This window comes from Exophiala aquamarina, assembly GCF_000709125.1.
Source record: "Exophiala aquamarina CBS 119918 chromosome Unknown aczIA-supercont1.6, whole genome shotgun sequence".
Classification (NCBI taxonomy): Eukaryota; Fungi; Ascomycota; class Eurotiomycetes; order Chaetothyriales; family Herpotrichiellaceae; genus Exophiala; species Exophiala aquamarina.
Window position 1 is genome coordinate 1,198,453 of NW_013550582.1, and position 24,286 is coordinate 1,222,738.

General features: G+C 49.2%; 8 protein-coding genes across 8 annotated transcripts; 4 read left to right on the forward strand and 4 right to left on the reverse strand.

The window, feature by feature from the left end:
• Positions 1-905: 905 nt before the first annotated feature.
• Positions 906-3,352, forward strand: A1O9_07797 (uncharacterized protein; the record flags this gene model as incomplete). Its single annotated transcript, XM_013403352.1, has 3 exons — positions 906-1,164; positions 1,216-1,863; positions 1,938-3,352. 3 exons carry the CDS (start codon positions 906-908, stop codon positions 3,350-3,352), a joined length of 2,322 nt encoding a protein of 773 aa, XP_013258806.1.
• Positions 3,353-3,937: 585 nt separating this feature from the next.
• Positions 3,938-5,265, reverse strand: A1O9_07798 (uncharacterized protein; the record flags this gene model as incomplete). The annotated part of the gene is made up of 2 exons (XM_013403353.1): positions 3,938-4,775; positions 4,829-5,265. The coding sequence occupies 2 exons, from the start codon at positions 5,263-5,265 to the stop codon at positions 3,938-3,940; spliced, it is 1,275 nt and encodes a 424-aa protein (XP_013258807.1).
• A 704-nt stretch (positions 5,266-5,969) lies between these two features.
• Positions 5,970-8,542, forward strand: A1O9_07799 (uncharacterized protein; the record flags this gene model as incomplete). Its single annotated transcript, XM_013403354.1, has 3 exons — positions 5,970-6,065; positions 6,115-7,866; positions 7,916-8,542. 3 exons carry the CDS (start codon positions 5,970-5,972, stop codon positions 8,540-8,542), a joined length of 2,475 nt encoding a protein of 824 aa, XP_013258808.1.
• A 151-nt stretch (positions 8,543-8,693) lies between these two features.
• A1O9_07800 (uncharacterized protein) lies at positions 8,694-9,293 on the reverse strand (the record flags this gene model as incomplete). Its single annotated transcript, XM_013403355.1, has 1 exon — positions 8,694-9,293. The coding sequence occupies one exon, from the start codon at positions 9,291-9,293 to the stop codon at positions 8,694-8,696; it is 600 nt and encodes a 199-aa protein (XP_013258809.1).
• Positions 9,294-10,024: 731 nt separating this feature from the next.
• Positions 10,025-13,000, forward strand: A1O9_07801 (uncharacterized protein; the record flags this gene model as incomplete). Its single annotated transcript, XM_013403356.1, has 5 exons — positions 10,025-10,195; positions 10,291-10,388; positions 10,439-10,658; positions 10,711-11,586; positions 11,636-13,000. The coding sequence occupies 5 exons, from the start codon at positions 10,025-10,027 to the stop codon at positions 12,998-13,000; spliced, it is 2,730 nt and encodes a 909-aa protein (XP_013258810.1).
• A 490-nt stretch (positions 13,001-13,490) lies between these two features.
• Positions 13,491-14,180, reverse strand: A1O9_07802 (uncharacterized protein; the record flags this gene model as incomplete). The annotated part of the gene is made up of 1 exon (XM_013403357.1): positions 13,491-14,180. The coding sequence occupies one exon, from the start codon at positions 14,178-14,180 to the stop codon at positions 13,491-13,493; it is 690 nt and encodes a 229-aa protein (XP_013258811.1).
• A 6,350-nt stretch (positions 14,181-20,530) lies between these two features.
• A1O9_07803 (uncharacterized protein) lies at positions 20,531-21,532 on the reverse strand (the record flags this gene model as incomplete). The annotated part of the gene is made up of 1 exon (XM_013403358.1): positions 20,531-21,532. One exon carries the CDS (start codon positions 21,530-21,532, stop codon positions 20,531-20,533), a length of 1,002 nt encoding a protein of 333 aa, XP_013258812.1.
• Positions 21,533-22,159: 627 nt separating this feature from the next.
• Positions 22,160-24,209, forward strand: A1O9_07804 (uncharacterized protein; the record flags this gene model as incomplete). Its single annotated transcript, XM_013403359.1, has 4 exons — positions 22,160-22,965; positions 23,013-23,496; positions 23,551-23,703; positions 23,742-24,209. 4 exons carry the CDS (start codon positions 22,160-22,162, stop codon positions 24,207-24,209), a joined length of 1,911 nt encoding a protein of 636 aa, XP_013258813.1.
• Positions 24,210-24,286: the final 77 nt, after the last annotated feature.

Sequence of the window (24,286 nt, forward strand, 5' to 3'; positions counted from 1 at the left end):
GCTCGTATGTGTGATGTCTCAGATGATGAGACTGGCTTCGCTACAAGCCATGCGGACCGACTTGGCACCTGAGATGAGCTGAAGCTTGTTGTGCATACACGGTCTCGGGTACCTGTCCAGAGTCCAGACTTTAGACTCAATTATATTATCTGCTGAATATGCTTTCATCTTCAACCGCCTTGCCTTACGAGGCCAGGTGGACCGGGAATCCGCCGCCTGGTGTTTGGCTAATCTTGGTCAAACTCTTTTCCCAGGTCCCCAGTTAGGATATGCGGCTCTTGGTATCCATCCCTTCCTTCAGGTATGAATAGCCAACCACCTTTGCACTCTCACCACCAAATGCCTACTTAGTGCATTCGCCTTTGAATCCTTCGGGCTTCACTAGCCTGGGACGCTTTTGTACGAATGTGGCCACTGAACAGGTCATGGTGTCATGCACTTTCCGCCCCCTGGCAATGCTCGTGGACTCGTCCTGAGCACTCGAGGAGATAAATTTGGATCAGCCCTGGTACGGGGTACTGATCAAGCCAGAGCCAGGCTCTCTGGGTGCATAAGTCTCCCTCACCATCGCTTATTGAATTGGACCCAAACGAGCTGGTCCATGCCGCCGATCGTGGATACACCCGATCCTACGAGCCGTATTGTTTACCATACGGGTTTTCTTGGACTTCGTTGATGGCTGTTGTATAGTGGCCGCTTCATCCCCGTTTATAGCTTGGTCACACAGACGCACCCCTGCTCTTCAAACAGGTGTCTACAAGACCCGCCTTTTTCCTCAGAAGGATTCAAATCTCTCTTCTTTGGAAAATCCTTTGACGCTATTCTGCATTAATTCAACCATCCTTTGAACCCCATCGTATCGGGCCCTACCACAGTTCTCTCTGGCTTTGTGTCGAGGCTGAAGGATGCAGGCCTCGAAGTATTCTCGACTGAATCCTCAGGTTCAACCAGATTTGACTGGCAACCGGATACCCGAGAATAGCGAAATGCAATTCAACAACTCCATCTCGTATGATCGTTTAGGTTCTCCCGAAGGAATTGGGACTGAAAATCTAAGCAGTGTTCCGAAATCTCAACCTCGAGTACAAGTACAAGGCGATAAAGCATATGCAAACGGACTGGCATATACTGGATTTTCACCAGACATCCAGCCTAAAGGACCGAGTAAGATTTTGAGGCATCAGGGCTCGTTTGAATCTCGCTAATCTTGCACAGACAGGACGCGAACGAACAATTCGTTCTACTCTGTCGCTTCTTCGGCATGGATCAATACCAAACAGTTTGCGGTCTCGCACTTTAATGTGCCCAAGGTAGCGGCACCTTGGGAACATGAGCTTTCTGAGAAGCAGACCAGCATACTGCAGCCGTCCGACACTGTTCGCTATTTCGATCACCGTCGCCAGCGTCTACGGCTGTTTGTGAACAGTGCCTTTCAATTTTTTGTCACGTTATTTATAGCCGCGGCGCTGGTCAGTACACTTTATGGCTTCTCCACCTTGACTTATGGTATCACCGATGTCCAGAAGAGACTTTTCAACGCGCTTGTAACTGGGCTTTCGCTCGTCCTAGGTCTCAACATCGTGTCGTCTCTCAGAGGCTATGCGCAGATGATGCGATGGAGATTCCTGGCATCTGGATATCGGACCGTGCAAGACTTTGAGCTCGTGATGAACTGCGACAGCCAGTCAAAGGCATTCCGTCTGGTCTGGGGTGGACGCACGCGCGGAAGGTTCTTGCCGAATAAGACTCAAATTCTGGCCTTTTCATGGATAACATTCAATGTCGCTGTGCAAGTCTTCATCGCCTTGCTCGGTCTGACGTATTCCATTGATGTATCAGAGCAATGGGTGTCCTTGAGCAATGGTATGTTTATTCGCCACTTCTTACCGGTGTCTGGATACCACGGCGAGGCTTGTTGACTGAGACCTTCAATGCAGGAACCGTCTCCGTCGCTAATGTGTCATTTATCGGCGACGCAAATACAAATTATGAGGGTGCCGATGACCCTGTTAGCAGTGATCCCATTCAATCGCAGGGTGCCACTGCCAACAGTTTAGGCATCACAGGCCAGAATTACGGTATCTATACCATGTCATTCGACACCTATGAGACATACCCACAATCCTATTACACCGACGGTACCGGGGCCTTGTATTGGTACAGGTTCATCGACCGTGCTGTTTCCAAATGGACTGACGCCGTGACCTCCCAACGCACTATCAATGCAACCGCGACATGCACAGAATTAGAATTGACTTATGGTGGTTATGCTGGGTTTAATACCGATAACGCCTCCCTCGCTAATCTAGTGGGCTGGATTGCCCAGGATGGCACGCCGATGAGTTATGTTGTGTCCTCAGTCGCGACTGGCGCAACCACTTGGATGGCGAACATGTCCTCGGACTGCGGGCCTCGATGCATGCAGGTTTACGCACTACAATCGGCCGATAACTACACAGTCCTCACTCCACGACTCTGGGACTGCCAGTCCAATGTTAGTACTGTCGATGGCCTCGAATATTACGCAGATCTAGATGTGTATAAGATGCCAGATTTCCAAGCCTCGCTCTTCGCGGGCTCGATCGGATTGTCTGGGTTCGTCGAGACGTATGTCGACGAGGACAATAACTCGGTCACGAATGATTTGCAGATGGTACGCTACCCAGTCGACTCGCCATGGTCGCCATCAAGCGAATGGAACGCTGCAGATATGGCAGGCCTAGTGATGAGCTTCACGGCGGGTGCAATTTCGGCGCTGGACGAGAACGGGCCTAGAGCGAATGCGACTGGCATGGTACCAGGCCCAGCACAGGTCGTCAAGGTCAAGTGGAAGTTCTCACTCTTGATCCTTGTGGGTGTTCCCCTGTCCCAACTGATCGTCCTATTCTTCGTCATCATGTTTGCGAACAAAGCCATCATCAAGGACACGAGCCATCTGTCCACGGCGAGACTGCTGCGACCACTCGTCGAAAAATTGGGCGACAACGGCTGCCTTCTCACGGGCGACGAGATCGCAGAGAAGCTAGGAAACGTGAAAGTCATCTACGGCGTAAGAGATCCTGACGTTGGAAATGTTCCTGCCATGGGAGTCGGCGACAACGGCAACATCCGCCACCTCGATATTCTCGAGGAGAGCGAAGGCCTCGGTTACAGGAGAGGCCGCATGCCTGTTGGGATGTATGATGGTATTTTTCCATCACGGAATCACCGAGGTAGCATAGAGGCAGCAGAGGAAGAAGAGACCGTGGGGCTTCTCTCCGAGCAGGGCGGAGCATCCACCATGGAAGCTCATGAGCAGGGTGGTATGTGGTGGAAGACGCGACCCAAGAGGCAGAGACGTCTCAGTGTGTAATCTCTCTGGTAGTGCTGGTGGAATGCGGTCGCGGTGTACATTTTTGTTCTTTTTATGGCACCAAGTCTACCCTAACGATACCTACGAAGCACAGCAATATGGCACTATTTAGGCGTGAAATTTGAGCGTTATTTTGTACAACTGTATACACTTCGCTAGCATTTTGTGCTCCCAGTACTGCGAAGAAACAGTACTTGTGGGCTTGGTTCAATGGATTATCTTCTAACAACTTCTTTGTATACATAGCTACTTGTGCATCTATCCTGAGGGTCTATGGATACCTATGTAGGCTAAAGGTCGAGTGAGGAGTCAATGTCACCTGGCCATCTAGATGAGTAGTTGTGTGAACCTCCAACGACGGTCGATCCTCTCTTGTCATCTCTCTGAAGCCACATGCTCTTGGCTTCAGGTGCCATACATTACGGCGCGGAAAATGGGCGTGGTAGCGTGTGAAAGTCTCCCGCAGGAAGATCAGCCTCCTTTCCGTTCGCTGTGTTGTATCCTTGGTATTTGTCATTCGATCATACTCCTGACGGGTGGTGATAACAAGGCCTTGAAATCTAACACAAGGAGGATAAATACCGTCTATAGTTTCTGCTGTTTGGGCTTTCTCTCCATTGGTCCTCCCATCATTGCCTTCCACTGTTCATCGATCGACTGCTTTTCGACAAGAGATTTCGAATTCCAAGTCCGGTTGTGTTCCTCTTCATCTTGTTTCCACAGCTTAATCTCGCTTCCAACCCATTCGCTCGCGTGAATTGCTGTCCTGTCGACCGCTTCCATTGCGATCAGATGCCCGATATCCTCAAATACCACACTCCGAACTCGGCCTAGAGGTGCACCTCCACTACCGCCAACGCCAACTCCGGTGTTGTCCATCTTCTCCTTGCAGCTTTCGGGCGTTCCAACGTCTGATTTCCCTCCAAAGACATACAGAACGCTGGGACGTAGTTCTTGAAGACGGAAAAATGCTTGAGGACCCTCAGCACGGTAGAAGGGAGCGATGGTGGGTAGGCTAGGGTTCAAGTCTGGGTGGGTCTGGAGATTGATTGCCTTCCCGTCGACGCCATTGCCTTCGTAATTTGGTCGTAAGAAAGTGAATACTTCTTGAGGAACGGGCGTTGTCAAGGTGACCTGAGGTGGCTTCCTGCTCGATTCAGTTGGATGTAGTAGAGTCGGGAGGTCCCTCAGGCCATATTTGACAAATCGCTCAAGGACTCTAGGGTCCCAAGCTTGGTAAAACTTGCTGCTCTTGAACCCTTTGGCAGCCTCCTCTCGCGAAGGCCATATATCCCGACGAAATGTAGACAAACGAGCTGGACTAGGACCGACTTCGGGTGCCACACTTGAGTATCTTTGAATGACCGGATCGATCAAAACAAGCGTGGTGAGCAGTCGCGGGTGCATGTAGGCAAGATTGACACTAGTGCACAGTCAGTTTCGACAATTTCAATGGGATAAATAACAATCTATTACAGATGGTTACCTCCCATAGAATGGCCAATGCCAATCAACGGCCGCGGCATTTGATCTCTCTTGAGATTGATCAAATGTAATAAATCTCGTGGGTGGTCATTCCAGTTGGGGTCATTTCCAAGGAGCTGCTCGTTCAAGACACTACTTTGGCCTTGGTGTGCTACATCAGCTATCCAAACACTTCTGATGCGGAAGCCATTTTTCTTTGATCGAGCATGTAGATCATCCCATAACGGTTCGTACAGCTCCTTGGGAAATCCGTTCGCATGCGCTCCGACGATCGTGACATCTCCTGGTTGGGGATTTGGATTGTCTTTTGGCACATATTGCTTTACAGCTAGATGTAAGACTGTCTCTTGAGATCCGCTGGTTGCGCGGGCATATTCCCGAATATGCTGGCAAGGAATTTGATGTTCGATAACGTGAAAGGAGGACATGGTGGGTTAGAGATGGAGCTCAACTGTTTCCAAGGAGCAGGGGAGCAGTGAGCAGGAAGGCATCACTCTAGGAAAGAATCATGGTGGACAAATCAGTAAATATAGAGCCGTGGTTACTTCCGTGTGTCGAGCTCAGTTGGATCTCAAACCCTCAAAAGGCTCTTCGGAGCGCTTGGATTGTCAATAGTACCTGGCGCCCACCTGGGACAGTGGCTGGAGAATTGCCGAGGTCCACATCCGCTTAACGGAAATGGCACTCGGACACGAATATTCGGAATGCCCAGCCTACTATATCCCCGTTTTCGCCGAGGACGGATGGCCATCGGCCTTATCAGGTTGACTGCAGACAGTAATCAGTTTTAATGCACCCTTAATGGATTGCTGGCAAAGCCAGACTACCATCATAAATAGTGAATGATGAGAGAGTGGGGTTGGAACTAGGGCGCGCAAGGCTGAGCGAGGCTGATGGCACATGACCAGGCGCGTGCCACTTCCAAAACCCACGCGGTTTCCACTTTCGGCACGCGTCCCCTGGTCGCGTCTTGCCTTCCACCTTCCAAGTTCCCACTCTACCCAACACTGACTGCGGCCTGAGATTGTCGCATCACACTGCCCTCTATGCTCACTTCTTGTCAATGACAACACTACTTACTACGGCCAGAGGTCTTATTCGTAGTTTTGTTGGCGCCGGCCCTTTTGTCGAGATGGATGTCGAAAAGCCTTCCAAGGCTGGCCTCTTTGCTCAGTGCAGCTTTGCCATCGTCCGGAGCGCTACCTTCACCAGCGAAGATGCTGAGGCAGTAAGTGAACATTGAAAGTCCAATTCTCACCGATGCTGACTGCCGGAAGACGGCGATCGTCCTGCGCCTGCACGAGGGCGAAGTTGTCATCGATAACTACCCAGACAGCAGCCTCAATCTCGACCGCCTCACACACGTTATCTCGAACACATCTGACTTCCCAGACTACCATGCCTGCTCTGACGCCATGATCCCGGTTGTTAAACCGATATGGATTGAACATTCCCTCGCCAAAGACAAGTTATCTCAACCACGACAATACAGTCCAGACCCACGGTTTTTCATGTCTGATATCGTCGTCTGCGTTTCAGGTCTTCCAGGCAGTGACGCGGATGCTATTGCCGGAGGAGTTGTAGCAATGGGCGGGATGTTTTCAAAAAAGCTCACCAACCAAATCACACACATCATTGCGATCGACTACAATTCCGAGATCTGCGATATCGCACGAAAGAAAGGTCTCCGGGTGAAGATTGTCCTTCCCCATTGGGTGGACGATTGCTTGAAGCTAGGCAGGAGGATTGATGAACACCCTTACACATTTCCGAACCCAGAAATACTACAGCAGCCCGTGGACAAGGCCCCGAGTGCAAAACGTAAGACTCAAGTGGAAGGCGCCGTAAATTTCGATCCCGCTCAACACATGCTGACCTCGGGCACACCACGGAAGTTAGACAGAGTCTTCAAGAAAAAGACAGTCCTGCTATCTTATGACTTGGGGATATCATCCTATCTCCGAGGCGTTTTGGACGGGATCATCACTGGAAGCGGGGGCAAACTTACTGAATCGGTCTCGGAGGCCGACATGTACATCGGTAAATATCGCGATGGGCGTGATTACAAACTTGCCTCAAGATTAGGCAAAGACGTGGGTAACCTGACTTGGCTCTATTATCTCATCCAAACTGATGAATGGACGTCCCCCATGCGACGCCTGCTCCACTACCCTATTCCGAAAGAGGCGCACCCTGACTTTGAGAAGCTTAAGATCAGCCTTTCAAATTATAGTGGCGACGCGCGAACATACCTCGAAAACCTCATCATCGCTACTGGAGCTGAGTGCACGAAAACACTCAAGCAGGACAATACCCATCTCCTCACTGCGCATGGAATGAGCGAAAAGTGTGCAGCCGCAAAGGACTGGGGTATTGACATTGTCAATCATCTTTGGCTAGAAGAAAGCTATGCAAAATGGAGAAAGCTAAGTGTCACCAATAGCAGGTACATTCATTTTCCTAGTCGAACAAACTTGAGTGATGTCGTTGGCAGCACTCAATTAGATCGCACGGTTCTGGAGCAAAATTTCTTCGCAGATATAGATGCTGAGATGGCCGAAAATCCACAGACGGCGCTGATGCGCCAAACGAATCAAAACACCGCAAAAACCAGCCGAGGGCGAGAGAAGAGTTCGGATTCTTGCGAGCGCGAGCCAGAAAAGTTCAGGACACCCGCTGTGTCAAAATTCATAGCGATGGGCAAAGAAAACATTACGCCATCCACGACACATAGCCGGAAATCTAAGGAGGTTGCATCGGCCCTCCTACACGCCATGACACCAGACATACAACTTTACGAGAAAGAACGAAAACGCGTTGGCGGAGTCATCCATGGTGGCAGACGAAAGAATGACGAAGATCGCATCCCAGTCAACCGCAAGCGATCTGCTAGTGAATCGTCTGAAAACGAGATTGTCAAAGAGAAGGAATCAAAGAAATTAAAACGAGGTAATCCACCACAGATATATTTAATGGTCTCCGGCTACGATAAATGGGTCAGCCATCCCAAAGCTGAGGACAATGACAAGGTACGTTGCGCTAGACATCAGTGACGACGCTTTCGACTAACAATACTAGAAACAACTCCGAGGCCTCGGTATTTTGACAACTACAGATGCAAGTAAAGCAACACATCTGGCAGCTCCAAGCATAAAACGGACGCAAAAGTTCGTCACAGCATTAGCATATGCACCTATGGTCTTGTCGACGGATTTCATCGATTCATGTCTCAAAGCAGACAGACTTCTGGACCCCAGGGGGTTTGAGCTTGATGATAAGCAGAATGAGAAGCGGCTTGGTGTATCCCTGAAACTTTCAAGAGACCGCGCCAAGAAAAATCAAAACCGTCTGCTCCAAGGCTTGAGCATTTACTGTGCCGAATCTATCCATGGTGGCTTTGAAACGTTTAAAGCCATCGTCGAAGCCAACGGTGGCCGATGTATGTTATGGCGAAACCGAAAGAGTGCCATGATGCCATCGACGAGAGCGGAAAGCGAGGCTAGCACCGATACGGACGACAGCGTTGTTTATCTCTTGAGTGATAAGGAAGGGAACAAGTCCTTGTGCGATCGCTTCAGGGATATGGCTCTCAAGAGTCGGAAGACACCTCGAATCATCGACCCGGACTGGCTTATTGAGTCTGCAATGTCGCAGAAGCTTCTTCCCACAGCTACGTATGATGTCGAATCTGGTGAGCGAGCTTAGCGTTCTCGTTGGCTTGTGAAGGCAAACCCATAAACGTGGGCTGGCCAGGTCAAAATGTGATCATGGGATGCTTTTGTTTTAATGGCAACTTGCAGTATGCTGGAGGTTGGAAATGATGGACGATGCAAACATTGATATGGACGAAGCATAATCAAAAGAACTTGACGCCCTGTTGATCGTCTGTACCAAAAACCTGTGCTTTGCCTTTTTTGACGAGAGTACCAAGGCACTTTCGGAGCACGTCCATGTCCATGGCGTAGAAATCCTGCTTCTCGGTGGTTTCACCCTGGACCAGTTCGTAGAGCGTGAGAACTGTTCCTTTTTGGCCAGTCTCGTCGACCCAATTGGCGATTACGTTTGCCCATTCCTCCGGCTTTCGCCACCAAATCCAAGCCGCCGACTTCTCTGGACCAAGCCATTCCGCGCGCTCGTCGCCATCCTTACTCACCATGTAGTCGATGACGGCCTTGGCGTCTTTCAGGCTGAGGCGTTTCTTCAACGTACTATTGTGAAACAACGGGCTATCGAGAACATCGATGAGTTGTATCTGAAATATTCTGTGGTGCTGGCAATACCGTTGGATGAATACTGACCATTTCTTCAGTTGCGCCTGTCGCGTCAGCGCCGTGGGTTGTGGACTGAAGAACGGCGGGAAGTGGTAGCTTTTCGGAAAGACAAACTCGGCACTTGGTGTCGTGTTGCTCGTAGTTGAAGTGGGATTCTGTGCTTGCTGTTGCCCTGCTAGGGCCATCTTCCCTCGGTCTGTTTATGGTGGATTATAGAATTATGATATAATATCTCCAGGAGCCTGGCTTTTATATGTAAGCACGGAGATTCTTTTGTCAAGGACGAGTCCGTTCCAACAGATGAGGCAGAGAAACAGGATCAGGGATTCCGGAACTGGAATAATCAATTTTCCGTTGGCTTCTTCCTCCCAACTTGCAATGGTGCCTTAGGGTAGTCCTCAATTCAACCGACGTTAAGCTACCAGCTATACCGGCGCTCGACAGAGCCTAAAACAGAGATCATCATCGGCACTGCGCCTTGTATGTAGATTGTCACCCTTCTTGAAAGGGGAGAACGTGGGCAGAGGTGAGTACTGGTGAGGTAAGTAAACTGACTATCTGTTGCCTGGCTACTCTAGCTTGATTAGGCAGAAGATTTTCGCCGCTTTGACCTGCACTGGCACGGCGCTGGACTTGGCAAGGGCAGCGTCACTCTGTCTTCCAAACAGGAGAGGCACGAGCGGTTTTCCCATTGCTTGGCATTCTCGTCGCGCTTCTTCATGATCCCGCGTACCCTGGCAGAAAAGTGTTGTAGAACCTCATTTTCGCTGGCCGCCATTAGATGCCACCCATCACGCCTGTGTACTGATGCCAACTAAATTCCGCATTAGAAGACACCTAAGAGCAACATAGACTCGCTTCAACCTCTTCTCGCCACCCTCTCCATCGTTTCGCCTCTCTCGCAACCTCGATCACAATGCCGCGAAAGCGGACACGTCAGGAAATGGAGGACTCTGAGCCCCAGGAAGAGAAACAAGAGCCCTCGTTACTCCATAAAATACGGAATATGTGGGAGTTTGCCTCTGTTATGCAGTACATCTTCATGTTTGGCAAGTCGATCAAAGTTGACGAAGACTTTGACATCGAGGTATGCTGGACTTTCATCAATCCCTGCTCTGCTATCCTTCAGGCATCGCCGGCGGAGTACAAAAGATGCGCGGAATGGCTAATTCGGGCTCTCAGGACTTTGAGAACGAATGCCTACGACCAGGCTACTCCGAAAAACTTGAAGAGATTGGACTGACGCTCTTGAAATGGATCTCATCTCATCGAGGCCTTAAGTGAGTTGGTATCGCCGCCTTTACAGTTCAATGTTCTGATAGAATGGCAGCTATGATATTTGGGATGAATACACCCGCCGACAGTATCTTTCGAAGGCCCCTCACCTCAACCCATATGGCGACGAAGAGGAGCCGAAGCGATTTCGAGATTTCGATATCTTCACAAAGATCAGAATTTTGCACCAGTTGACTGTTTGGACCTTTTGGAACCCGGACCGCCTGAGGGAAAAGATGGTCGACCATCCTCGTGAAATCGATCAAATTGAATGGGTACGTTGTGATTAGCTTAGGAATGCTTATATCAACTAACAATCCCGCACAGCGCATCGAAGAGTTTGGCTATGATAAAGATGATCGACAATACTATTTGCTTGATGACAATCGGTTGTACAGACGAACAGAGCCCGCTCTCCCCCCACTACTCAAGGCTAAACCGAAGGCAAACAGCCAAAAGGCAATTGCTGCAAGGAGGAGAGCTAGCAAGCGGAGAAAGATAGAATCCGAGACACCCGAGCCAGAAGAAGGTTCTGAGAATTTGGACGTCGAGAATGGGCCCGTGGACAAAAGGTTTCGCGATCCATCCCAGATTGACACATTTGGGGGGTTCAAGTGGGAGTGTCTCGCGATCACTCTGAAAGACTATGAGGAGCTGTGTCAGTCATTTGCGAAGAGCAAGGATCCGAATGAGAAGGCTCTCAAGGATCGCATTGAGGAGGAAGTTATACCCATCATTCAAAATGCCGAGGAACGACAACGACGGAAAGTAGAGCGTCGCGAAAGAGAATTGATGATGATGGAGAAGATGGTGGGGGCAAAGCGGTCGAGTCGACTAGCCGATAAGCAAGACAAAGAGCGAAGAGAGGCTGAAGCCATTGAGGCTGACCGCAAGCGCCAGGCCGAACTCGCAGCAGCGCATCGAGAGCAGGAGAAGCAGGAAAAGATGGAAAAGGAGAGGCAATTCCGCATGATGACTCGAGAGCAACGAATTAAAGAACGCGAATACAGGCGTCTCCTTAAGGAGGAGGAGCTAGAACGAGATGCCGCCGAGCAGAGAAGAATTGAACAAGGCGAAATCCGTGGTTCGGGCCGATATTTGAAAGAACGCATCGAGAAGAATAAGAAGGAGCTTGAGGATCTCGCCGCAGAGGAAGATTGGACCTTTGACTGCTCGCGGTGTGGCAAACATGGGAAGAATTACGTGGGTACTTTGTCGAATTTCAAGATATACCTTTACTAACCTTTTCTAGGATGATGGTTCTCACAGCGTTGCTTGTGAACGTTGTAATGTTTGGCAGCATAGCAAGTGCTTGGGAATTTCTAAAGTTGCCGCAGAAAAAGAAGACTTTCATTTCATTTGTCAAGATTGCAAGCAGAAGGAGGAAGATGCGAAGAAGCCAAAGATTTCCCTCAAGTTCAAAGTTGGGACTTCCTCATCTCCCACACCACCCAGTCCTGCGCCGACTCAGTCCCGATTTGTGGGAGTCGAACTACCCGGAAATGACACAAATCGGCCACCAAGTCAAGGTAGAACGTTGAACGGAACTCAAAATCACCAATCCTCGCCTCCAACATTACCAGCCAGTTCGCCCTACCGTCAGCACCCTACGCAAACTGGAACATTTCATCACTACAACCTTCCACATTCAGCCAACTCACCTCCCCGTCCAGCGTATGCAGTTGTTCAGCAAGCACGTCCGACATCGTCAAGCTCGCAACAATCCCCAAACTCAATGGCCTACAGGAACCCTGCTCCGTCACCAGGTTTTTCTCTCCAACAACCTCACCTTTCTTATTACGGTGGTCCAAACCATACCCATGGGACTCCTGGCTCCCAGGCGCCAACTCAATCTTTGCGACATGACACACCACAACAGAACCATATTGCATCGCCCAGACCACAGCCTATAGCAGCAGCCGCTCAAAATTCGACAGTCCAAGGTCAGGGCCATGTCCATCCTCATGGAGCCGGCAATGGTACCCGCCTTCCATCTCCTGTGTTCAATCGACCCACAATGTCACCGACACAAGGCAACATGGATGTCGGACCTGTGGCGGGAATACCTCAAAAGCCCTCTGACCATAATCAGAGTACCAACGGTAAGGCTCGTTACTTGAACGGTATGCCACAATATCCACAAGCTACGCCCCGCGCACCAAGCAATCCACCATCAGCTCAAACTCCCAATACATTACCACTCTCCGGCCTTTCGCCAAAGAAGCAACAAACACCAGTCTCATTCCCCGCTCCGCTCAATGTGCAGAAGGCGGGTGGAGTTTCGACGCCTCTGGGGACTTCACAGCATGCGACACTCAATGCTTCGACTGGTTCAGGGATGCCCCAAGCTCAGAAGCGATCTGTCAGTGGTACACCTATACTGCCACCAGTCGAAAATTTGAGACCAAGCCCTGAACAAATGAGAAACATGAGCAGTAATGAACCTGTCCCCACCCCCAGTAAGCAGTCGTCACCTCAACCTCTGTACCACACGGAATCAGTGCACGCCTCGCCCAGAAATCAGAAATCACAAGAAATACCATCTATGGCTCCTGCTGGATTAGGCATCAGTCCTCCACCTCAAATAGTGTCCTCAAGCGCTGAAGGAAAATCATGAATTGATTGAGAGGGTGTTTCAGGGGCATTGGAAGAAACCTTTGGCCCATAGGAAGCCATCAAAGTCGATATTCGACATTCTTGCTGGAATTGGAATTGACCTTTCGAGGCACTAGCCATGGCCAATATGTAAAGTTGGCTGTTGATTTGCCAACAACGCTGCCTTGGGATTGCTCGCTTGCATCCGTTGGTACCAGTAAATGATTATGTAAGATTATTGATTGATATGCCAGCTACGAGCGAATAGACCAAAGTCACATTGTTTGCAACCTTCTGAGCTCAACTGTTCTGTGGTGCCCACCTTTCATCAACCATGCCATGCGCAAATGTGTGGGTCTTTCTTCAGAACCCTCAAGGGCACAGCATTGACGAAGCATTACTTTATCCAAGCTGTCACGGACTAATACCATTATGTGCTTTCAACTGCCTGAGCAGTCCGCTACGCCCTTTCATTTAGAGCCCTGTACTCACGACGCTCACAGCGTGGTGAGCTAGTTGAGCACACGCTTCAATAACAGTAGCTTCATCTTAATGCTTGCGCCCTTCAGTGAATCCTCCGACTTGGCACTTACCACCTGCACCTTGCTTTCCTTCTCCAGTTCCTCAACTTGCCTCTTATACCCGCCTGTCTCCCATATGTCCTCCCTCACCGTTACCGCAGCACACCCACCGGGTCTGAGCACCCTCAAGAATTCTTGCAGCACGTCCGGTCCAACGTGACCTTCGGTCAGCACCCCCACGCAAATAACACCATCATACGCCCGATCGTCAATCGCGAGGGATTTAGACATATCGGCTGTGTCAAAACGCCTATACGCGCCTGTTTTTTGCGCGACATCAAGCATACCCGTGCTCAAATCAATTCCGTCAATCTCGAGCGGGAGATGCTTAGCAACAGACTGTGAGGCCAAAGCAGCCCCGACGATCCCAGTTCCACAACCAGCGTCGAGGATTTCAAGGGCTCCGTTGCCACGAGCCTGTCTTGAATTGCTGAAGAAGTCTAGCAAAGCAGCCGCGGTGAGAGCGGGCGCAACCCAGTCATGAGAAGGGTCAGCCAAGTCCTGGTTGTAGGTTGCCGCCCATTCGTTGTACAGAGCGCGAGCCTCGTCGACGCTGGTCAACTTGTAGGCTCGCGTGAGAAACGGTCGCCCCGTTTGGGCATTGTCTGTCCTTGTGGACATTGCGATGGCAAGTGTACTGTGAGCTGCACGAGTCTGAGGAGAGTATGGCAATAATAGGTAGAAAGACTATGGACTGTCCAACTTGATTAGGTATGGACTATGTATCTAGGCCTAGGCGTATAGTGAAGTCCCTTATAATAATGTGACGTCACATATCACATTTTCCGTTAGATCATAAACGCTCGGCTTCACATCTGCCTCTGCTCGCGGTTAGGAGTAGTTTCAAACTTTGGTATATGTCTTAGTATCTTACAGCTGTAGGAGGCTTTGGAACTCCTTCTCTAGCCTTCTACCATATTTCACTGGCTGCCTAGTTTCGGTAGTTACTATAGACACTATATTGTATACACCACCCTCCTAACTTAGAACTACACAATATACCGTGAAGCAGCGGGTTCATAACCATGAAAATTAGAGGAGATTGAAGGACCGCGCATGGTTGCCGACTCTATTGAACAATATAATGGCCTTGTCTCGTAGCGTTTGAGTGAACTACCTATGTTGAGCGTGAATGTGCCAACGAATATTAAGAAACGTTTTGGAGACCAGGAACTGAGTATGGAAGCAAACCAAGGATTTGCGCAGATAAAAGGCCCGTATTTGGGCCAAGTAGAAGACCCAACCAGTTCCTGCTGGCCTGCACTCAGCCAAATGGCTCAACTCCTGCGGCCATTGAGAGAGCGAAGCGTCCAGGACTCCAGGTCAATGAATCCCATTTGACGCCATTAACAGCCATACAGCTAAACTTTATAACGGAGACTAATTTGCAGGATGCTCTCACCACCAAGGCTACCTTGATCTCTTCCACGGTGGAGTCTTTAGGTGTAAAGTCCATGGATGGCAGAATGCGAAATCGATGCTGCGGGCTGATTGCAAGTCGGTGGAATACCAAACATGGTCGGTACTCGGACCCATGGGTTGAACTTCTCCACAGGACCGTAAAGGACTACCTGTCAAATGTATCGGCCTGGCAAGAGCTCACTAGTTTTAACCCGAAGAGCCACCCCTGAGCTTGACATTCTTATGTTGGCTTCATCCGTCTACTAAATGAAACGGCGGCAACCAAGTTCGAAAGGCATTGACACCTGGCAAGCTGCTCATGAATTTGATTGCTTTCTAGAGTACGGTCTAATATTGGCCCAATAAGGAGATGAGCACATTTTCCAATACCTTGATTTGCTCAGTCGACGATGATTGCTTACTGCCAGAAAGTCAGTCCATTGAAAACGTCGACTGCTGAAGAAAAAGCCACACACCCTTTATGTGAACCCTGGGCGCTTGACCAGCTCTCAAAGGAGATCACACGCAAAGTCCTGAGAAAGATGGATTTGGAGAACGTCCTACCTGTTACTCCTGTTGCTTCTTTGTTGCTGTATTCGTTCAGAGGTCAAATACTTTCCATAACTCAAGGGCCTAGGACCAACTGCGTAGCGATCAACTCATATCCCATCTTCTATATCGTTACATGAGAGTCACGATGGCCCGGTATGGCTACTGTAACAAAATTGCTGCCGTGAACCTTAGAGAATTGCTAGAATCAGAGGCTGATTCAAACTGGAAATTGACACTGAAATCAACTAAGTCAACCGTGGTTACTGTGCCGTGGAAGCATTGGCAACCTTATCTTCTCTCAGGCAATGAAATGAGGCTCCTAGCTCTCTAGACCACCTTCCACTTACTAAAAACAGGAGTTGGACAGCAACTTGTGACACAGGAGGAGGACCAGAGTCGATTAGCCCTTTCAGCTCGCATGCGCTTGCTCTCGAGGCGGCGTCAAGAGCCAGGGAAGGAAAACCCCCTTGATACCATACACAGAAAGTTGGAAGCGATATCATCCTAGGTTGCCTAGGCCGCACAACAAGCCCGGCAAGCGCAGGAATATCCAGACACTAAAACGAATCTATCCAAGTCAAGACGCTTGTACTGCTTGTCCTCCCTGCACCGAGTTCAGCTTCGGCCTACCGTCTGTTCAATGATCTCAGAGCCACCTTCGTGTACGATACCAGTTGGGTGCTTCTCCCCTCTAGTCTATCTATCATTACTCACGGCCTCAGACCATGACAAGAAGAACATCTAGAGACTAGAGTTGGAGGTTCGAGACACGCTGGGTATGAAATAGAAATATCAGCTTCAAATCTTACATCGATTCGGTGAAATGTTATGGTCCTGCAAGATCTGGAACGAGAATGACAACCCCGAGACAAATGATTGCTAAACTTATGACGAAGGCTATCCTTTGCTTCAAAGACAACTTGACCACCTTAACCTTCACTAACACTGGTCAAGAACACTATGCAGCTGGCTGACTGGCACCCCCACCCTCGGGGAAGCTGGCCTCGGACTGAATCTCATTGGGAGGCCGTACCACTTAAAGAGGGGACACGTTTCCCAATTCCGGGATGCTCAACCCGTCATCGGTGATTCTGCCTTGTTTTATGATAGAAAACAGGATGGTTATATCGTAACGTTGCTTTATGGTTTGATTGAGCACAGCCCTCTCGGTGAAGCCGCCTTGCTCGGCCAGACCTGAACATGCTCTTTGTGCTGCCCTGTCAAAGGAATCATCACGACATTTCTCATCAAGCGCGAATATGAATAGATTTCCTGCTCCAATGTGATATCCCAGCTTCAGCAAAGTTTGCGCCCAGGAAATGATGATTTCCAAAGTTCCATGGTCAGTCATGGAGCGCAACTTGAGGGAGGAAGACAAGCACTAGCGCTGCTGTCATTCCGCTAACGCTCATCTGTTTTGTGAGAACCGCACAGATGCAAGCTTTTCCTGGAATGCAAGCTTGTTGAGTCGGGTTGCGTCGACATCTTTGTATAGCATGAGTGATTTTGAGAGAAGTCGCTCCCCTTCGTTGACATTGGATAGGGAGCCATGTGCCAGTCTGCGATAAATCGTACAGGAAATAGTTCGGGAGTCGTTTCCCCAAAAGTCTCTCCATTTCCTGCAAAATCTCTTCTAACAACATCCTTGCCTCGTTGAGGGTAGAGGTCTAGTTGAGGTAAGCTCCATCAAGCCTCATAGCATCAGCGAGAGCTGAGCATGAGACAAGATAGTCAGCCAACCCTCTGGAGCAGAGCATCCTCTCCTTTCCCCTTAAGCTTCTGGAATATCATTTGAGCATCCTCAAAACTCTGTTGATCGATTAAGCTGTGGGCGACCACCTTGGCACTTTCGAGAACGGCTGTCACGTACTGCTCATTTCCTTCCTCATCGACGATAGATGTTGTAAAACTAAGCAATTTTGTCCACGAATCTACATTGGGGAGATTCTCACTGTCTTCAACGCCAAGCAACTTGCCCAGATCCCGCTTACAGAGAGCAAGTATTGCTTGCACTTGCTGACGAATCTCGCCTACCGCCGCATAGTCGCATAGTCTTGCGCAAGCGTAAGTACCACAAATTGAAGAAGGTCTTTTGCTGTTAGAATTTCGCCTATAAGTCGAAGTAGTTGGCTGAGGAATACCGAGCCGCTGGTGATACACCAAAGGAATGTTTCTGGGCTGGCGATCTATTTCAACGGTGCTTTCTCATATGATAGTTCAGAAAAAGGAGCCTTAACTATAAAAGTGCTGCAGATTTATATCGGCCTTGTTCAAGCATTATTCCAATAATCGTTTGCAAAAACTTCAAGCGCCCTTTTCTGGAGACTCTGGAACTCCTCCGCCTAAGAGATGCGTTAAGCGCCGACAGAATGCTTGACCAGAATGTGTTGTCAATAAGAAGGTCATATTCGACTGTCCAACGCAAGTTTCCAATCCCGAAATGCTCGTCCGCAATCTCCACAGCATGCTCCAACTGTGCAAGGGCGCTTCTTTGCATGGAATACTTATTTTCAGTTAAGAGCTCAATGATTCCGGCTTCTTCAACTCGGTATGGTGCATGGAGGAGGCTGCCGAATGCATTGAAGCGCCCACTCGATCATGAGAAGTTAAACCCTCCCTTCCTCATACATGAACAATGGCGTGGATCGAGAAAGTATCCTTCCTATTCTCGGCCTCACTATAGAATAGGAGTAGAGCAGCTCAACGTCGTTATCGACATCTTCTTCTGTTCTCTTCGTCAGTAACAGGTCCCATTGAGACAAGCAGTGATGATGCTTACCAGGGGTGGTTTCTCCCAGTGCTTTGGGGTGCCCTCTAAGGCGTGAAGTCCAGATATTATCTTTTTCTAGCCGGCAACTTAGTGGAATACAATTCGATGTGCATAATTTCAAGAATGCCAAGGCCGAAACTGAGGCTGTGCATAAAGGGGTCATAAGTATTCTTCTTACTTAGAGAAAAACACAAGATCGAACAGATAATCATACACGTACGGAGTTGAGACTGAGTATTCTGCGCACCGACAAGACTATGCTTACAGAATAGGTAAAGAATTTGCGTGCTGAATGTGCCTGTTAGGACACGTACTGTTTTAGTGCGCTCATATACAATGAGTTGTTCTTGTTTCTTACTCTATTGCCTACGGCTCTACTCCTTATATTCTTTCTTGCTCTCTCTCCTATTTTCCGACCCCTTTTCGACTTGATTATAGTAGCTGCAGTAGCTTCGCCGCATTAGGACTTTCAGAATAAATGGCCTCGTGAAATATTTCAAAAATAGTCATACACGTGAGCGTGTTATCAGGCCAAAGACGATCATTTCGACCGAGTATCTCCTGTGGTCTAATCTCTGCCAGATTGTTGCGAAATATTCCTATGTACCTCTCCATCGGGAGATATGGTTTGCGATGAACTTATACCGCGGTGCTATCAATTGCAAGTGAGTGGAATTCTAACATGCTGAAACTTCCGTTCGAGATACGAAGGACCAGGTCACCAAGTGCTAGGTGATATTCCAGACTTAGGTACTCACCATCCGGATCCTCTCCGTCGCGTTGCAATTCTTGAAGAATGAGTGCCAGGGTATCCTCTTCTGCCAGACCTCCCAACTTAAGAACACGTTGGCGTAGTCCTCCACCTCGGGCCTCCTGCTGGTAATGATGTGCTGGCCCTAACTACAAGTGGCATTGAAATTTCGGAGGCAAAAATCAAGATTGTCATGTTCATTGAACACAACCAGCCTCGAATGGTCCGTCTGCCTCTCGAGCCACCGTTGATGTTTGATAATACTTGAGTTTTCTGTTCTTGCGCCTCTTCCTGGATCGGGAATTTTCCCCGCGAATCGAGTAGGCCTTGGATATGAAGATCCCTAGTGACCTGTGCCAAGTTAGAGTTTTGCTGCCAATCTCACGAGTTGTTGCAATACCCAGATAAAGCTGTCCTCGGTGGATGAGCTGAATCTTGCATTTGTCCAGACGATAAATAAGTTATTCTTTTGTCGCGTATAGGTTATAGGTACAGTGTAGCACGAGGGACGTCTTTCCTACACCACTAGGACCTGTTACGAATGCGGCACGAAAATTTTTATGGCCGTTCCGGGAGTTTTCTAGTTGTAGGACTTCAGGCTCTCTACTTTTGGAGAGTTGATCCGGTGGATACGGCCAGTTTGTCGTTATTGTTCGTGAAGGAATCTGTATTAGGCGGTGTAAGTGTCAGGGAAACAAAATTAGTTGCTAGATCATCAATGTCCCCACGAAAGCATACTTAGCCCACTGTTCCATCTTATCCAGTGTTTATTGAGATAATTCTTTGGCTTCAAGAAGCAATGCTATCGACACCGTGACATATTCAAAATCATCTCGAGAAGAATATTGACAAGATTCGAATGATTCTTTATAATATAGGTGGGCTGAGTATTCTGCTGGCTTGGGGACAACCTCTGATACTTGTATGAGTAAGTACTCAACACAATGCAAGCTAAGGGCAAATACCATACCATAATGCGCCTAACACCGACACCTGGGATGTTGACCGGCGTCTTGTATGCCTCCCACAATGTTGGCTGATGGTTATGTGTGCGGTACAATGGGAAGATGCGATCAGTTTAAACCTCTAGAACAGCTTCTTTCTCCAGTTGTACCTTGTGGAGCGCTTCACTGTCGGGCCTGAAGTCGAACAGTTCGATATCAAGGGAAGGTATAAAACGGCGAGGAATAGCTCTGATGGTAAAAGACGGACCGGATACTTCTAGCAGTATCAGTCTCTATATAGCGACAACTTGGCATTTATGATCTCGTTGATAGGGACAGATGTGAAGCTTAGAAGTATCTCAAATAGTAGCATACAACTTTTTTTACATTTTCAATGTCTCCCGCCTACCTTTAGTACCTTCTCCCACAGCACCTCCGCGAACAGGAACCATATTCACATAACACTCTTTCAAGCTACTCACTGCTCGGTCATGGCCTCCCTGCGGCTTTTCGAGTTCAAATCCAAATACGGCGCCTCCCCTAGCGAACAAACTCAATCTCCAGCCCTAGCCCCAGCATAGTCGTACGTCGCACAGTGCCAATTACTGCGATTGTCCCAGATAGCCAGGTCATTTTTGTTCCATTTGAACCGAACTTGGGCATCGTGGTTATGGACGATTAGATCAAATAGGTATTTAAGAAGCAAGTCGCTCTCATCCCTTGTCACGCCGTTGATCCGCCTTGTGAAGCCCTTGTTGACAAAAACACTCTTCCAGCCCGTTACGGGATTTGTGCGGATGACAGGATGTGTAGCCGTCAGTCCGTCGCCTTGGTTCAGTGGATGGCCTCGGAGGCCTTTTCGTAAGGGATTGCCCAACCGCTCAGCCTCCTCTAGAAAGAATTTGGCATCGTGTGTAGCAGTGAGACCTTCGAGAAAGGTCTGCATTGCAGGTGACAGCCGATCGTAAATTTCGTATCCGGATGCCCAGAGAGTGTCGCCGCCTGTAGGTGGTAGCGTGTGTATCTTGAGCATGGCATAGTCAGACGGAACCGGCTCAAATGTGATGTCCGCATGCCACCCGACGGAGGCGTAGCGAGATGTGTCACTCAGTTGATGCGTCAGACCACCACCCTTGGCCTGCTTTTCGGAGGAGATGACACTGATTTGGTCACCGAGTTCAGATGTTTCTTCTGTCAAGGGATGGATATGTAGACCGGATGATTCGGGGCAACCGGCGACAGATGTTATGATTTCGCTCAGTTCTCGCATTTCCGTTGGGGTAATATCCTGGTTACGAAGAAAGACAACGCCGCGCTGTGAGATAGTAGTAGCAAGATCTTTAATGCGCTGATGGCGGTTCGGGGAATTCAGAAGGGCCCGCGCTTGAAGACCTTCATATTCCCGCCCGATAGCAGGAGTGATATCTTTGAAATCATAGTGATCTAGGGTACCAGAATACTTCAGAGGGGTTGTGCATCGAGTCTGGGCTGTAGGGTGGCCACCAAGGATAGTTTTTGGGACTCCAGGAATGGTTTTGGTTTGGACACCGTTCATGTTGTAAGTGGCCATATCAGCAGCTGCATCTATTCGGGAAGGCATTTTCAAAGCTAGAAAAGTGCTGTCTTTTCAAAATGGACGAGTCAAAGAGAAATTTAATTGATTGGAGGATGAATACAGAGTACCTATGGTAGCCATCCATATTGGCGGGTATATATACACTGGTGTTAGACCTCGACCTGGTGCTATAGTGATTCTGATGGTCTGCAGTCATTGGTATGCTCCGAGAATTTTGCCATCCGAGAGAACCCTCAAGCGGCTAAGCCTTTTGGGGGATTCAAGTCTGTAGATCAACATTTCGGGCGTCTGGAGAAATTCTCGGGACCGCTCAGTTCGCAAGGACCGAATGGCCACGCCTTGGATATCAGCAAGAATCATATCTTCGGAATCTGAAATGGTATCTCTGGCTCTGTTTTGTCAGGTTTCTCCATTTTGTCCGGCAGATTGTCAAAGGAGGTGCGTTCATGGAGACAATGGATGGGATAGAGGAGACGTGGTGAAGTATGTGGGAAGAAGAGACTTGCACGTGTATTATTACACGTGACTTAACTCTCTACCCCGCTCTCCCATTATGACCGGAGCCAACCAACGAATTGCCACCGCCATTACTGCTTGCCGGTAATCATGACTGACCGACAAACGTCCGCTCATGTTTCCTATCACTTACACGGGATGTCAGGTCGGAAGCTTGCGAAGCGAGCTTGTGATGGCTGCAAAATCAGGAAGATCAAGTGCACCGAGCTCGCTCCATGCGACGGTTGCATAGCCGCCGGCATTGCTTGTACCTTTGTCAAGCATGCATCCACCAGAGGTCCGAGAAGGCCGAGAAAGAGCACGTTGGACGAAATACGTCGAACACAGCGGGAATGGGAGGATCTCGGATTGGCTGAAGCCGCACCTCCTGTTCCCGTTGTTCATACCAAGCTCGACTCGGAATCAGTCTTTGCGCCCAATAAGGTTGCCGCCTTGGTCTTACAGCTCTGTGTCTATCGTTTGCGCATGTACCCAGTATGGCCAGTCATCAAGGTGGAGAGGCTTGTTGCCTCGTTGCAGAAGCCAGAGCCAGACATTGAGGTCTTTGCATTGGCCTATGCCGTCGCTGCTGCTACCATTGCACAGATTAGGACAATAACCTCAAACCAACCTGGCCAAGTGACGGCTGAGATGATGGAAGCTCAGTGCCAATATGCAAAAGCCCAAAGGAACAAGAATCAACCTCCAGACCTAACTACGGTTCGCATTCCCTTCTTCTTGCATATTTATTACGAGAACCTGGAACCGGGTGGACTGCAGTCCATTACCCATTTACGTGAAGCGATTGCGATTGCTCATATGATTGGGCTGCACCGCGAATCATACTACGTGAATGTGCAACCAGAAGAGCAGGAAATTCGACGACGGACCCTGTGGCTTCTCTTTGTCACTGAACGGTAGGCGCTCGACCTTCTAAGTCTGGGACTGCTTCTAACGCGCGCAGAGGGGTATCCATCCTTCACAAGTTGCTAGTAGTCATCAAGACAAAAATCGCATTCCCTAGCACAAATGACACAGACGAACGTGACGTTTTGTTGGCTTATCAGAGGCTGATTACTATGTTTTGGTCCTTCGATCAAGCAGGTGTATTCGAGCATCTTGACAGCCAGGATTTTGATTTCTCAAATGCCACACCGCTAAGCGAACCAGTTCAGACGAAAGCTTTGGCGGCAATGCGCAAACAGCTTGACGAAGAGGCTGGAAAATCCTCTCATCGGATGAATGATATCCAAGCACTAGACATATTAGTCACACGACAGTGGATGCGTATAATAATCTGGCGTCTTTCTCAAAGCCATGGGTTCTTCTCACAGGGCGCGAAGAGTGCCGCCAGCTCGCTGAATGAACCCATATTTATCGCGAGAGAATTTCTCCAAGTTATATGCCAGATGCCTGAAACGGCCATTGAATCCCACGGTCCAGCTCTGGTAAGACATTTTGACCCTACTTTGAATTCCCGCCACGGCTAAGCCCATAGCTAGGAAACTAAAGTGTTTGAAATTGCAAGCTCCGTAGCAGACGCTATGGCACTGGGATTTACAGGGTTCAACCAGCTTGCTCAGCCAGACCCGGACATGGCTCAAGATGCACTGCTACGATTACAAAGGCTTCTTGGTCGCAACAATGGCTCGACAGTAAGCTCCGGACCAAGATCGCAAGGCTCCAACAACAGGGTTATTTCGAGTCGAGTCTCAGATTTTCGCCCGCACACCCCCACGACGATCCGACGTTGGAGAATATGGAGATTGAGAAGCAACTGCAGGTCGACGGCTTCGATTTCACCAACGTTCTGGGCCCGGTCGACAGTCCTGACACGGAATCCTTGGCGGATGATTCGTCAGCTCAGGTATCCCCGTCGAATTCTACTCAGCTACAGGAAGTGTTTGGACAACAAGCTCCTAACCCGGTGTGGGGCTCTAATCAAGGCCCAACGGCGGACTTGGGTTTTGTGGATGCACAGAATCGCTTCCGATCGTGGCAAGACATCAATTTCAATACAAACGCACTCGAATCCAATGCGTCAATCCTTCCTGGACAGCTGGGAGACACCACCGGCGTTGATGTCAGTCACACACATAGATCATCTGTTTACTCTGAACCACTTGATGTGTCGCAGCTCAATCTCTGGTACATGAAATAGGAACAACGAGGGTTGTTATGTCCATTCGACATTCAGGCCATTCGACACTCAGGCCATTTGGCAGACATATCTTTTGT